Source organism: Cavia porcellus, unplaced genomic scaffold, assembly GCF_034190915.1.
Source record: "Cavia porcellus strain 051 isolate PalLab524CR breed Dunkin Hartley unplaced genomic scaffold, mCavPor4.1 scaffold_5, whole genome shotgun sequence".
In the NCBI taxonomy this organism is placed as follows: domain Eukaryota; kingdom Metazoa; phylum Chordata; class Mammalia; order Rodentia; family Caviidae; genus Cavia; species Cavia porcellus.
This window is the reverse complement of record NW_026947488.1, coordinates 27,587,172-27,602,194: the sequence shown is the minus strand read 5'-3', so window position 1 is coordinate 27,602,194 and position 15,023 is coordinate 27,587,172. Positions and strand designations below refer to the sequence as shown.

The following is a 15,023-nucleotide window of genomic DNA, read 5'->3' as shown; positions in this document are numbered from 1 at the left end:
TAGCTCACCTATTATGCTGTGCACATTGGAAACATGCAGAATTTTCTACAAGAATATTTACTGGATCAAAATGGGAAAACATGGTGACAAAGCTTTTCTTTCTTGGTGTCTTGAGACTAAACCAAGTAGGAACAGGGACAAGGGAAGTGGAGAATGGGCACTTTCTCCAGCAATCTTTCCTCCCCTCAACCTGACATGAAGTAGAGTCCCAACGCCCAGCCTAAACATCTTCAAAATATTTATTAAAACCAAAGCAGGAAGGAACAGAGCTGTTAGGAGACAAATCAAAGTGCAGATTGGAGGGTAGGGCAGAGCAATGAGTTGGGGGGGGCTTCAAACACCACAGGAGGGGCCCCTCAGTCTGGCTGGGGGAGCCCTTCACCTGCCCCTGCTGCTCACCCTGTCAGTGGAGGTCCCCACTCATCTCTCCCATCTCATGTCCGTCCTGGGGGCAGCTGGGGCCCTGAAGTGACCCTCATGAAAGAGAAGACCCCTCTATCCACCCATGGCTGTCAGTCTGTCTCCCTCCCTCCCTTTCCCAATAAATAAATCAGTCAGGCATTAGCTTCTTTGGGGTCGGGCAAAAGAACAGCTGAGGAACCCCTGCCCTTGCTCAGGGGTATACAGAGTTGGGGGTCTCAGCCCCACACCCCTCCCACCTTTTGCTCCCTAGGCTTGCCAAAAAGGCCTCGATAAATAAATAACGCTCTGTTAAAGCTTCAATCAGAAAAACTTTTAAGACAGAAGTGCTCTCACTGTCCTGCAAATCCAGCCAACCAAGGCCTCCCCACCTGGTCTGGTCAGTGCACAGGATTCCAGGGCAGGTGGCAGCCCTGGGCTTCATTGGGCCCCTGGAGCAAGAAAATCAAAAGTGCAGTTAAGAGCCCCTCATACACACATATGAACTCGCACACATGTGTGCACGCAGACATGTTCACCTTCATTCCCCGGAACATGCGTGCATACATGCTCACACACCATATACCCCGAGTACACACACGTGGGGTGCTGGGTGCATGCACATACACACCACAAATACAGTCTTCAGTCTTTCCCTCCCTGGCTTTTTTTGATCTCTGGGCAGCAGCCAGACCCCAGAGCCAGAAGCTACTGGAAAAAGGAAAGAGAATATAATTACACTTTTCCAACTGGATTGGAAGGATGGCCTGAGGCAGGAGGCTCCAGGGCTGCAGAGACAGGGTGGGCATCTCAGAAGACCCTGCCCCCATTAGGGCCTGTCAGAAATCCAGGGGGGTCAGGTCCCCAAAGTCACAATCAAAGAGGTCTCTGATACCCTCACCCTCCTCAAGGCCAAAATGATAGTCAAGGGCCTCGTGGGGCGGGGAAAGACTGATAAACTCCTCAGGAAGGAGCCCAGGAAAGTCCTCCCGCACGTGCTCCAAGAGCGAGTCGGCCGCAACCAGCGGGGACAGGTGGTCTTCATCCACAGGGGCCCGCAGGGCACTCATCCGTGACAGCAGTGGCTCTGGGGAAACAGGGTGCACCATAGGTCAGGGATGGCCTAGCAGGGACAAAAGGGGCCTGCTGTGCCTGTCTGCCCTTCCGCCCAGCAGGGGCTTCACCCACCTTGCTCCAAGCTGAGAAGGGACTGGCTGGGATCCATGGCAGGGGATGAGGCGGAAGATGATGATGGTGGTGCTGGGGTGACAGCATCACTTGTCCTATCCTCCTCCCCAGAAGCTGCCTCCTGGGACGGAGTCTCTACAGGGCTGACTCCACCTGCACTCTCCTCGGGACACAGGAAGACATCGATGGGGCCTTGTTTGCTCTTAAGGGAGATCTGAAAGGTCTGGGTGGAGGCAGCATACCAGGTAAACTGAGGCCCAGGTGCCCACCATCCCAGTCCAGCCAGTCCTGGAGTCCCTGGCCTCACCTCTGAAGAATCCACAGCTTGCAGTTGGGTCTCTGGAGGTGCCTTGATCACCATGACCATCTGCTCTGCAGGGTCTGCAATGCTACGTAGGTCCTGGCAGGTCACATAGGCCAGGGTTGGTGCAGTCAAGGACCACATGATTTTTGGTCTCTTGGGGTACCATTTGACAGCTCCTAATGCAGGCTTTCAGCTGCGCAGTAACCCCTGTCCTCTTGACCCTGAAGGCTTGGCACATAGGTTGTACTCCAAACCTCAATTCCCTTAAATTTCAACTGTCATATGTGTAGAGTGTGTCCACCTCCCATCTACTTCCAAGCTATTGGTGATCACTGCCATCATAATCCCACAGCAAATACTTCACACAACTCAATTTATGACCTCGATGTCAACTGACAGTTGTGCTTCAAATTTGTCTGTGTGTAGCACTGGGAACTGAACCCAGGGATCACTGAGCTGCATCCCAGCGTATTCTATTTTTTGTTTCAAGACAGGGTCTTACTAAATTGCCTGGGCTGGCCTCAAACTTTCAATTTTCTTTCTTCAGTCTCCCAAGCAGCTGGGATTACACCTATGTGCCACAATACATTATTGTGAGTTTATAAACACAATTTTGGTATCTACTAAAGAAATACTTATTTATTTATTTATTGTCTTTTTCCTTTTTATCAATACCAGGGATCGAACTCACGACTGCCTGCTTGCAAGGCAGGTGTTTATGCCGCTGAGCTATATCCCTAGCCCCTCTAAAGAAATATTTAAATGAAGTTTTTCTTTTCACAAATAAAAATCAGAAACTTAATATCTCTAATTTTGAAGCCAGACTATGTGCTGAATCACTTGCACTAAATGTTGGGGCCAGAGATTAGCTCAGTAGCTCAAGCACTTGCCAGGTAAGCACAAGGTTGTGCATTTAATCCCTGGTACCCAAAAATAAATAAATAAGATAGATAGATAGATAGATAGATAGATAGATAGACAGTTTGTTACTGCTGGTGTTGTACTATGCTTTTTAAAGGTCTTGCTATATAGCCTAGGATGACCTCAAACTCAAAAATCTTCCCACAGAGCTGGGGATTTAGCTCAGTGGCATAAGCACCTGCCTTGCAAGTGTGCGGTCGTGAGTTCGATCCCCAGTACCGATAAAAACGAAAAAGACAAAAAAAAAAAAAAAAAACTTCCCGTTTCAGTCTCTCAAGTGCTGGGATTATAGGTGTGGTCTACCATGCCTGGCTAGCTTTTGTTTAGTCTGCATAAATTTAGGATTAGCTATTACTATCTCCCCTTTTATAGATGAAATAAGACACCCACAGTGTTTAGGTAACTTGTCATGTCACATGATCAACAGATGTGGAGCCAGGACTTGCACCCAAAGCCACAGCCCTCTCTGAAACCAGGGCCTAGTCTCACTTGACATGGCCCTCACCTGCCAAGACTGCCCTTCACACATGCCCCCTGACAATCCAAGGATATCGCTGGCTATCAGAGTCCTCGGAGAGCAGCTGCAGCTGTGTGGTACAGATGTGCATTAGGTGGTCCAGTTGCTGCTCACTCTCCTGCAGCTGACGGAGGTCCTGGGTCAGCCCTTCAAGCCGCCCACTGATCCCCACTGTGGTCTGGCTGCCCCTGTGGGGAAGGGGACATTTAGTAACTCCAAGCCCCTCTGCCCATCAGCCCTGGTCCCCAGGACAACGTTTGCCACTGCTGCTGCAGTGTGGGACCCAGGCAAGTCCTTTCCCCTCTAGTTCCAATACCTCAGCTGGGCTCCAAATCAGAACGGCACAGATTTAAAGCCTGGCCTGTCAACAAGCACTCACATGTCCCTACTAGGGACAGAGTAGGTAAATGATGGCATGCAGCTGTCTTAAAGGATGAGAATAATAAAGGGTACACTTGAAATCATTTCCAAGATGTGTTGTCAAGTAAAACACAAATGATACAGAATGCAAGGATCTACCAAACACTGGAAAGGTAAGTATGTCACAGAGAGAGAGCAGTAGAATGGCCGGGAAGCAAGGTGGGGAGGGAAAACCAAATCAAAAAGCTCTCAAGAATAAATATTAGTGCCAAACAAATCTCATGGATAGCAATAGAAGCTTAAATAATGGCCAGCGGCTGGGAAGGGATGCAGAGGCATCTTTTGGGGACCAGAAGTTTTCTTTATTCTTTATCCTGATGCAGTGAACAAATATGTAAAGCTGCATTGCAACAGACCGGCAAGGTTTGTGTACCTCTCAGTGTCGGAAGCCACTGCTCTTCTCTGAATCTCAGACTCCTCAACCTCAAGGCAAGAATGCAGGCAACCAAAGGCAGGTATTTCTGCCTGGCCCCAAGCCTCTGCCTGCGCTCCCTCTTGGCTGGTACTTACAGCCACTGGATATGGTTCTTAGACTTCTTAGCAATGAGTTGGATTCCCTCCAGGACGTTGGTGATATCATAGATGCGCCGTTTCTGCACCTTCAGCACCTCAGCTGCCCAGTTCAGGTCAACAACGCCATCAGCTGAGCGGCTCAGCAGTTCCAGGAAGCGTTTGGTGGTCAAATTCAGTGATGTCTCATAGCGTGATTTCTCCCCCGGGGATTTCACACCTGGTGTGGGGAGGGGAAGGCAAGATGGGTCTCACCCACTCCCACCCTCAGCCACATCTGCCTCCTGGACAATGCAGAGAACAGGATGGGGTGCTAGGGACACATGGCTCCTTCCCCTTGATGACACCAAGCACGGCCAAGGGGGGAAGAGGCCCCGTGGCCACTGCCTGTCAGCCACAGCACTCCTCTTCTGGCAAGGGAACTCTCCAACCCCAAGGCCACTCCTGCTGCCTGCTGGGCCCCTGGAAGCCTGGCTCAGGCCCAGGCCTGACAAGCTAGACTTTAGTGGACAGGCCTGTACGTCTGTCCAAACCCCAACCTGGGCCTGTCCAGCCTAAGTTGATGGTACCTTTTCCCAGGTGTCGGCCTCTGCCCCAGACTGGCCCACTGCTCTCAGCCAGGTACTGATGGTCAGTTTCCAGGTCCAGCCTCCGCTTCACCTGCAGCAGGCACAATGGGAGGATGCCCAGTAAGGAGGAGGCCACAAAGCCTCAGCCAAGGGGTCTATTTCTCTACTAGGGTGCCTATGTAGAGGAGGGAAACACATCCTGGGGCACATAGCGTGGAGGTGATAGCCGTATCACACAGGAAACTCAAGTAGAAGGCATTAGACCCAAGTTCAAGCCCTGTCTTTACCACTACCACTCTGGGGGCTGGTGGTAGTTTTAAAATGTACCTGTGTTGGCTGTGATAAGGATCAGAGGACAATGTTTGCGCTAAACGTGCATTCTACCACTGAACTATGCCCCTTGCCCCTAATCCCTACACCTGCAGATTTTTAATACTTCTTTCAAAAGCTGAGAGCTGGGGCTGGGGATTTAGCTCAGCAGCATAAGCACCTGCCTTGCAAGCAGGTGGTCATGAGTTTGATCCCCAGTACTGATTTAAAAAAAAAAAAAAAAAAAAGCTGAGAGCTAACCCTCTTCTTAAATACAGGCCAGATTTGGCAAATTGCTTCTAAGGAAGTGAATGTGGTAACTGCTCATACCAGATCGCAGAAGCGCCAGAGCTTCCTCTTGGCTGTCTCTAGCAGACTGTTCATTCTGTGGGAGTGGCTGCCTGCTCAGACACCTCAAGTGGCCCTAAGGATGGGCCCAGTACAAGAAACCAATACTTGGCCAGGGATTTAGCGCAGCGGCATAAGTGCCTGCTTGGCCAAGTGCTAGGTCATGAGTTTGATCCCCGGTACCAAAAACAAATCAAAAAAAAAACCCCAATACTTATGCCCATAGTAATGTGAGTGAACTTTAGAAGCAAATCCTTCAACCTTAATCATGACTTCTCTTTTTGATACTGGGAATGGAATGCAGGGACACTCCATCACTGAATTATACCCCTAGCCCTTTTCCTGTTTTTTTGTTTTTTGAGACAGACCAATGTAGTCTAGGCTGGTCCTCAACCCTCCTGCCCAAGGCTTGAGTGCTATCTAGCCTATTTTACCACCATACCCAGCTAGTCATACCTTCTGATAGCAGCTAGGGCCACCATTTTGGTTGTAACCTCAGAAGAGACCCTCAAAGCTACCCATGAAGGTGCATACTTAAAATCCCAGCAGGAGGACAGCTGCAAGCTTGAAGCCAGCCTGGGCTATATGGAGTTTAAAAACAAAAATGGGAAAGAAAAAAAAAAAAAGAGCTCTCTCCCTAAGACAGAACTATCCAGCTAAGTGTCCCTCGAATTCCTGGCCCACAGAAATTAAATAATAAATTTATAATAAATAATAAATTGGTATTTGAAGCCACTTAGTATACAGATCCCTTGGGTAAATCACTTCCTCTGGTTTTGACTATTCTATGCATCTGTAACCATGGCAGCAGCTGATTCCATGCAGTATGATAACAGCCCCATTTTACAGATAAGGCAACTGAAGCCTAAGGTCATATAGCCAGAAATGGCAGAGCCAGAATTCCTACCTAGCACGGTCAGAGGAAGCAACACTTACCTCTGACATCTAGGCAGAGACTGTCCTGTGAATCCCACAGGCAGCTCAAGTATACCTTGACCACATCCATACTTGCTGCCCCCTCCACTAGATATATGCTTTCTGAATCAGATCCTATTAGCCCACTTGTCACCCTCTTTATATCCAGCTGCTACAAACCCATTTCCCCAGCACAATCATCTCCTGCTGGAAGGTCAGCAGCCTCCACACTGCCCACTGTCTCTGACCCCTGTGCACCAGCATTGCCCCTATAAGTGTTGCCATGGCCCTGCCTGAGACCTTCTTCTGGCTCCCTGTTGCTTTTACCCTCATCAGCTCTTGCTTCTCCATAAAGACTTCAAAGACCTCTTTGCCTCCAAGCCTTAGCCACTGTCAGTCTCTTCCTGGATCACCCTTGGCCAGCTTTCCCCCTCCCCTCTGTACAACTGCTGCTCCCCTCTCTGGATAGGAACCTAAGCCACTGCTTTTATTTTTTGTAGCACTAAGAACTCTAGACAGAGCCTTGAGCTAGGGTAGCCCTCTGTCACTAAGCTACACCCCCAGCCCTTTGTATTCTGAGAAGGGGCCTCACTAGAGTGGCCAGAGTGGCCCTGAGCTTGTGACATTGTGCCTCAGCCTCCTGAGCAGCTGGGATTATAGGCATGCAGAGGCCAGAGGTGTCACAAGTAAGAGACCTTGCAGCTGTAAAAAACTAAGATTGATCAACATATCCTCAAAGACAGACTGAGAAACAAAACAACAGGGTGGTAGATGTATATGATCCTTTCTTGGATTACAAATCTCATTAACTTGCAAGCGTGAGGTCTTAAATTCAATCCCCAGTACCCAAAAGTACATAAATAAATAAAATCTCATGAACTGCCAGGAATGACGGCACATACCTACAATACCAGTTATTTAGGAGGCTGAGGCAGGAAGATAGAAAGCTTGAGGCCAGCCCAGACAACCTGGCAACTTAAAAGACCTATATCAAAAAATAAAATAAAATAAAATAAAATAAAATAAAATAAAATAAAATAAAAAAATAAAAACCAAACAAGAAAAAAGGTTGGAAATGTAGCTCCATGGAAAAGTCTTGGGGTCAAACCCCACTATTGCAGAAAACAAGCAAACAGCCTTAGGGAAAACAGGACACGTGTAATCAACCATTGGGAGGCTGAAGCAAGGTTAAAAATTCAAGACCAGTGTGAAGAACATAGTGCATTCAATCCCAGCACTCTGGAGGCTAAGGCAGGATTGCCATGAGTTCAAAGCCTACCTGGGTTATGAGAGTTCAGGGTTAGTCTAAACTACACAGCAAGACCCAGAAACAGAACAATACAAAAACAAAACAACAAAATGAAAATAAAACAAAAATGACCGAAAGAAAAATGGATGGGATGAGATTCTGCCATCAACTTTAAAGTTTTTTTCAGTGCTGGAGAAGCACACCCAGGGCATGCCAGGCAAGCACTGCACCACTGAGCCATACCCCCACCCAACTTTCTAGTTTTTTAGTTTTTTTTACAAGGACACATACTCAAACCCTCAGGGTTTTTTCTTTTTGTTTTGTTGCACTGATGTCCCCATGGCTTTCAGGGTGCTGCAGGTGCTCTACCACTGAGCTAATTTTTAATGGCCATAACAGTGTGGAGGTAGATGGGCAGGGTCAAAATAAATGGTTGAATTGCACATCCCTGTAAACAGAAGGCACTCAACAAATGCTCACAGGAACAGAAGGCAAGCCTGTAGCTTATTTCATGGACTGCCCCCAAAAATGCCAGAGTAGAGTTGGTAGAGTCCAAAACCTGGGCCTGTCTGTGATTCTGGCCTTCAGCTTCAAGATGTTGAGACTCTCAGCCCTGCCCACATAGAAAATGCCTGCAGGGGGCTGGGGATTTAGCTCAGCAGCATAAGCACCTGCCTTGCAAGCAGGCGGTCGTGAATTCGATCCCCGGTACCGATAAAAAGGAAAAAGACAAAAAAAAAAAAAAAAAAAAAAAATGCCTGCAGGTCCCTAAGCAGGGGTAGGGAATCCTTACTTGTCTCTGTGCCTAAGACCTCAATGGCACACACTAACTCAGCAACTGTTGAATGAACAGCCGTTGAGGCTGCCCCTGCCACCACCTGGCAGGAAGAGGGAAGCAGAGAGCATTTCTTTGTCCCAGTTCCTCCCTGAGCCTGCAGCTCAGCTCCCTGAGGCCAAGCCTCACAGAGTGTTGGGTCTCTACAGCCCTGGGCCTGCTAAATGCTTGTCATGCAGCTGAATGGAGGCTCTACCTGCCCAGGGGAGCATAGGAGACAAGTCAGCTGACTGACCTCTGACCCAGACAACCTGCCCCATTCACTAGGAGAAAGGGACCCAGTCATTTCTTTAACTACCACTAGTATCTCTAAGTCAACACTCAGGACCGGGTCCCACCACTCAGCAGCTGGACTAAAGAAGGCCTCAGCTTCCCAATCTATAGAAAGGGAGGCTGCTGACAGGGTTAAATGAATTAATTGGGTAAAGTACTTGGCACAGAGCCTGGCACAAAAAAACATTTTCCAAACAATGGTGGCTGTTATTGTTATTATTATTAGCATCTTGGTGATTCCGGAAGGAAGGCAGCACTGGGCACTGGGCCAAAGGGGTTGGGGACCTTTCCAGGATGCCTCAGGGACCAGCTGCCACCCACACCCCCAAAGCAGTTGAGCAGCTTCTATCTTAGTCCGGGGCCCTGCCTGGCCCCTCCCACTTGTTTCAATCCTGCTGCTGTGACCCCATCCTGCCTAGCCAGCTCCCACCTTCACCCACAGGCTGCACAAGTAAAACTGGTCTCCACACCCTATCTTGCAGCCCACAGATCCAAGCTCCAGGTCCAAGTCCCCTCTCTTGCTGTAATTAGGCAGCTTCTTCTGTGCCCTCAATCTGAAATGAGCTCAAGATTCTTGCAGCACAGGGATCAGGATGGTCTTTATCCAGGAATTTCTCTGGGAGATTTCTGCATCCTGGCTTTGGGGGCCTCCTCCCCAGCTTCCATAGGCCCAGCCCACCCACTCCTTCCACAGACTCAGGGGTCTGCCTGCCTGATTAATGAGGTTCCATGGCAACCAAGGGCTGGAAGGGTGGCAGATGGAAGTACAGGCCGAGGGAGGGGATCAGCAGCTGGCCCAGCGCCCCTCCCCTGCAGAGAAGGCCTCCCAGCTACTCCTGAGGTCTGGAGGGCCAGGCGTGCACCTGGCAGACTATCAAGGCAGGAGGGTCTCCTCCATGGCTCTTCCAAAGGTCAAGGCACCCCCATCCCGGGTCTCTGTCCCCTCCAATCTCAAGAGCCACACGCACCGCCTAGCCACAAGTTCACATCCCAGTCCCACCACCTGCAGCTGTACGACCAGGGACCAGCCACTTCCCTCTCTGGGGCTCACTCAGTTCCCAGAATGAGTCAGATGGGAGCAGTGACAACACCGAACTCACAGCAGGACTGTGAGCTGGCCTGAAGTCTGGCAAAAGCCTGGCCTGCAGTATGCGCCAGCTGAATACACATGGGCCATTATCAGAGACCAATTCTCTAAAGGCTGCAGTAGAAATCTGAGGCCCCGAATGCTGGAGCAAACAGACTGGCCCGAGGTCACCTTGCACCCCGGGGCGGGGCTCTGAGGCCCAACCCAGGCTCTGCACCGCCCAGGCCGACGTCTCAGCCCTTCCTGCCCCCTGCCCCCACCGGGCCAGGCACAGCGCCCTCCCGGGTCCGCACGTCGTGAGGTAGCGCCCTGGGCCCCTGGGGTCCATACCGGCGGGCGGCCGAGAGCCGGACGCGGCGCGCTGGGTGGGGGTCGGGGCGCCTGCGGCGTGGCGAAGAGCAGTAGGTCGGGGTCCCGGGGGCCGGCGGCGGGCGCGGCGGAGCTGGTAGGGGCCTGCGGGGCGCTCGCGTCCTGCGCTGCGGAGATGATGACGATTTGCGAAGAGTCAAGCAGCCGCAGCGCGCCGGCCCCGAGCAGGGCCTCCAGCGCCGGCGCGCATGGGCCGCCCGCGGGGGCTACGGCCATGGCGCTCACGGCCCGCGCGGCCCGGGTGGCAAGCGGCGGCGGCGGCGCGGGCCCATGGCAGCAGGCCCCGGCGAGGGCTGTATCCCGCTCCGCCCTCGGCCGCCGCTGCCTGCAAAGTCTGGGCCACTTTTACGCGCCAAATCCTTTTTGCCGCGAAAGAGCCACGAGCCGCCGAGCGCTGTCACCATTGGTTGTTCCTGGTGTGACGGAGTCGGCGGCGGCGGCTCCCATTGGCTGTAGCGCACAGGACGGCGGCGGGGGGCGGGACCGGGCAGAGGCGCGGGGCGGGGCGGCCAATCGCGGGGCGGGGCGCGCGCAGGCTTTGTCAGGGCGGTTCCTGGAGCGCCCACTTTCTCGGTCCCTAACGCTGGGGGGCGGAGCCCGAGGCGTGGGGAGGCAGGCGTCCCCTTCCTAACACTTCCCGTTCTGCGAAGACTTAGGGTCGTCTTCGGATTCGGTTCTGCACACCTCACCGACAGCAAGACCCACCAGACCCCAAAGCCCTCAGACAGTAGTGCGCACATCTTTAGTTCAGAGCTCCAGAAACTGCCCCATCTTCTGGATGCTCAGGCACACCCCAAAACCCTAGTCTCATCCGCCACAACTCCGCGCTCAACTTGACCCATTTACGCCTTTCATTCTCACATCCTGCATCTCTCCAGGGCTGCCAGAAAATGCAGGATGGCGGCCCATGGAGCCTGGCCTTTCCTAGAAGCCCATTTTACCTGAGACCCCATCACCAGCAGCACAAGCCCAGCATCTGCCTGAGCTCATATCTAATTTCAAGGTTGAGCCTTGCTCTGTGCCTCAGTTCACTGTGGCCATAAGGAGCTCACAGTATAGTGAAAAGGGAGGAGGGGAGAGGTTAATACATGTGTACAACCTGATGGAAAGTTTTAAAATAACCCCGTTAGGTCTTACAAAGGGAGGAAGTGAGGGTACAGACGTGAAAAGGTATTTAAACTAGAGACCTGCGACATCATCAGCCATCTTAACCAATACTGTCCTCTGTTAGAGGCTTTCTGCCAGCACTGAGGACAGAAGTGTGAAAGAGCTACACATGGCGTGCAAACTTGCCTGCCCTCTAGTGAGGGTGACCTGCAAGAAGAAGGTAGCTAGGACACACACAAAATAATGAAGTCCCTAGTCCCAGTATAAATATCACTTCCTCCAGGAGCCCTCCAGGATCAGAGTCAGTCACTTCTTTCATTGCCCAAAGCTACCTCTGTCACACACACATTTTTTTTTTTTGAGACAAAATGTCACTTTTTGGTTCATAATGGCCTTGTACTCATTGTGTAGACCACACTCCAACAGGCAGTGATCCTCCTACCGCAGTCTCCAGGGTGCTGGGGTTGCAGCCATGTACCACGCACTTAGCAAGTCACAATGCTTTCTTCCCTACCTATCTAAGAGCTCTGAAAAAGCCTCCATCTGCCCAGACAAGATGCTGAGAAAGGTCAGGAGTGAAACAGACTCACATTGGAGGCGACCTTGGATGCAAGATGGAGGCCAGAGTTCTCCAAGGCCCTTAGTCCAGCCCAGGCCTCAGAATCACCTGCTAACTTGGGGATCATTCTAGCCCTACTAACTTAGAATCTAAATGCCCAGGGATTCATTTTAAACTATTTATGCCAAAGATTGACATTTTTTTAAGTTTTGGGGTTTTTTTGGTACTGGAACTCAAACTCATCACCTCATGCTTGCCAGGCAGGTGCCATGCCACTGAGCTATATCCCTGGCCCATTTTCTGAAGTTTTGCATGAAATTCATATACAGAAAATTCATACCTAGAAAAATTCAAGGAACAAGAATTTGAAAACATTCTTTCCAAAAATAGATCACTAGGCACTGATGGGTTAACAAGCATACCATCCAGGAAATTTTTGTGTGTACTCACCTTTGAGAACAAATGGGCCTACCTGTACTACTACATTGTGGAGTGCAGTCTCAAATTACAGTTCCCAAGGATGCTTCTTAGCCTCAGTTTTCTTGTCTATAAAATGGATACATAGAACTACCCCTGGCCCTTCCAGAGTTGCCAAGAGAGCTGAGCATAGAGGCGCACATCAATAATCCCAGCACTGTGGGAGGATGAGGAAAAAGAATTGGGGTTTTGAGTCTCACCAGGGGAATTTTCCTTTAAGTCAGATTTTATTGGTCCATTTTAGATATATACATGATGATCACATTCATCAGAGAAAATTTGTACCTGTACATGATCTAACTTGGTTTTATCACTTGTTTTCCGATTCCCTTACCCTCCCTTTAACCCTTCCTGTTCTCCCTATTTACAAAAACTTTGTTTCCATGTTTTCTTTCTGTTCTCATTTTTGTTCTTTTCTGTCCTTTCCTTTCCCCCCTCCCTTTTCTTTTGTTCCCCTCCCCATTTGAATATTTTCTTCCTATTGTGCAATATCTAGTATACATTTTTCACCTGGAGAATTTATACTATCTTAAACAGGGTTAGGTATGTAGTTTAGTGTGAACATCCGGGGTTCAATCACCAAGGGGGGAAAATACAATTAAAAAGAGTTGCCATACAGATAAACTTGAAGTTTTAGGGTCTGAAGTGTGCTGTAGACGATGGGGTGGTTTTGGAAAGCAGTAGGAGTTTCTTTCTCCTTTGGATGAGCAGTTTGTGAAATTACGCATTGCAAATCCTTCAGTGTGTCAGAACTAGAAAGGACATTGGTGATCACATGAGCCTGTGCTGTACAGATGGGGAAAGGAGGCCCATTCAGGGATGGTGGCTGTGAAGCCAGTCAGTGACAGAACTGGCCTGGCATGGTTCCCCAGATCTGGAGCCTGTCACCCTCCCCCTGAAGAGAAGCAGAGGGCCTGACGAGATGGGAGAGCAAGCACATTCCTATTCCAGATGGAGTGTTTCTTTTCCCTAGTTCTTCCTTAAGAGTCCCAATAACATAACTTTCACTTTTTTTTTATTCTTTTTTTTTTTTTTTTTCCATTTTTATGGGTACCGGGGATCGAACTCACGACTGCCTGCTTGCAAGGCAGGTGCTTATGCCGCCACTGAGCTAAATCCCCAGCCCCATAACTTTCACTTTTTTTTTCGTCTTTTTCCTTTTTATCGGTACCAGGGATCGCACCTGCGACTGCCTGCTTCCAAGGCAGGTACTTATGCCGCTGAGCTAAATCCCCAGCCCCAACTTTCACTTTTTAAAAGCCCTTTCCTACCTTATGGTCATTCAGCAACAATGAGCATCACATGGTTGCTGAAAAGGGAAAACATACTAGTATAATGGCCCCATTTTATGACATTAAAGCTGAGGCCCCAAGGGTATGTGCTTACCTAATAGACACAAAGGCTTGGGAGGCCTAGGCCTGGGGTCTTCCAAAGCCCTGCCCTCCCCAAAATATTCAAGCACATGGCTCAGGTAGAAGTAGGTGCCCTCCTCCCGGGAGTCCCTAATGTCCTGCTGCAGTAGAAAGGAGCAAAAACCAGAATTTCTAGCATGAAAATAAAGAAGAGATAAGGGCTTTCTGGATCTATTAATACCTAGTAGCAGAAAAGGCCTCAGGGATGAGGCCCCTTGGCCTAGAAGATCCTGATAAGGCAGTTTTCAGAGTCAGCAGTTCTCCTCACCTGATAGGGCTTCCAGAACATCCCCATTACGGGGCAGCTGCTTCCAGTGATGGTCTCCTGTCAAGCCCATAATCCTGCAAGTGAAGCTTACTTATCCATGTGGTGCAGGAAGGAGGAGGCTCAGAGAGGCACCCACAGCTCAGGGTCACACAGCAGAACTGAGATAGCAACTTAGTCTGTTCCACTGCAAACCCTGAGGCCTGGACTCCACAGTCACTGCCCCGAATACCCCAAGATCCAGGCCTGGTGCTGCTAACAGCAGTGTGTGTGACTCCCTAAAGGCCTCTGGGGACAGGCTGGCTTCCTGTGCAAGTGCCTCTGGCCAGTGTCACCTCCACCTCCTCTGCAGGGGTCTGAGAGAGAAGCTCGTCTGCCTGGACAAGGTGGCCCCTTATTCTATAATGCAGGATGGTCCAGAAGTGATCTGATGGACTTGCATACTTGTTCTGTGTGACCAAGATTCACTTCATTTCCTCTGAGGCTCACAGGTGTCTACTGAGTGCCTAGGTGTCAGATGTTCCTCCAGGCACCAGAGACAGTGTGAGCAAAGCAGACCTCTGTCCAGCAAGTGAAGAATTTTTTCTGTGAAGTCACACAGTGTGTTCATTAAGAAGCTTGAAGAGCAGCACAGATAATGTAAAGCTGTTTACATGCAGCACCGCCCCTAAAAGTACATTCTGAACTTCGAAGAAACCTCCAGATATGAATGTCCCACTGCTATATGGAATGCATAATTGGGCAAAATGGTTCTGTGGTGACTTAATTTTATTAAAGGGCACAGAGGCATCCATTGTTGAGTCCTGGCCGAAGCAAGAGAAGAGTTTTGCATCTGCGACTCCTCATTCTTCAACGGTCCAGTGACAGTTTACTGTCCATGGAGACATTCTGTCACCGTGCCAGCAGTGGCTGGGCCTGAACGGGTACAGAAGCAACCTTGACCCATTAGCCCTACTCTGCACCTTCCTGGCTGCCTGACTAGGGCCACTG

The 15,023-nt window shown here is 50.1% G+C and overlaps 1 protein-coding gene across 1 annotated transcript; it reads right to left on the bottom strand.

Annotated features, from left to right (window-relative positions):
- Positions 1 to 221: 221 nt before the first annotated feature.
- E2f1 (E2F transcription factor 1) lies at positions 222 to 10,567 on the bottom strand. The gene is made up of 7 exons (XM_063248503.1): positions 10,175 to 10,567; positions 4,829 to 4,919; positions 4,260 to 4,479; positions 3,365 to 3,517; positions 1,895 to 2,009; positions 1,588 to 1,810; positions 222 to 1,486 (listed from the first exon to the last, which is right to left on the bottom strand). The coding sequence occupies exons 1-7, from the start codon at positions 10,427 to 10,429 to the stop codon at positions 1,239 to 1,241; spliced, it is 1,305 nt and encodes a 434-aa protein (XP_063104573.1). The 5' UTR covers positions 10,430 to 10,567; the 3' UTR covers positions 222 to 1,238.
- Positions 10,568 to 15,023: the final 4,456 nt, after the last annotated feature.

What these genes read in the sequence shown, in the direction of transcription:
- E2f1 (XM_063248503.1), bottom strand. Translation starts at nt 10,429, where the DNA reads ATGGCCGTAGCCCCCGCGGGCGGCCCATGCGCGCCGGCGCTGGAGGCC. An exon ending in AAGCTGTGGATTCTTCAGAG is followed by an intron (nt 1,811 to 1,894) that starts GTGAGGCCAGGG and finishes GCCTCCACCCAG; the next exon opens with ACCTTTCAGATCTCCCTTAA. An exon ending in CCTTCTCAGCTTGGAGCAAG is followed by an intron (nt 1,487 to 1,587) that starts GTGGGTGAAGCC and finishes CTGTTTCCCCAG; the next exon opens with AGCCACTGCTGTCACGGATG.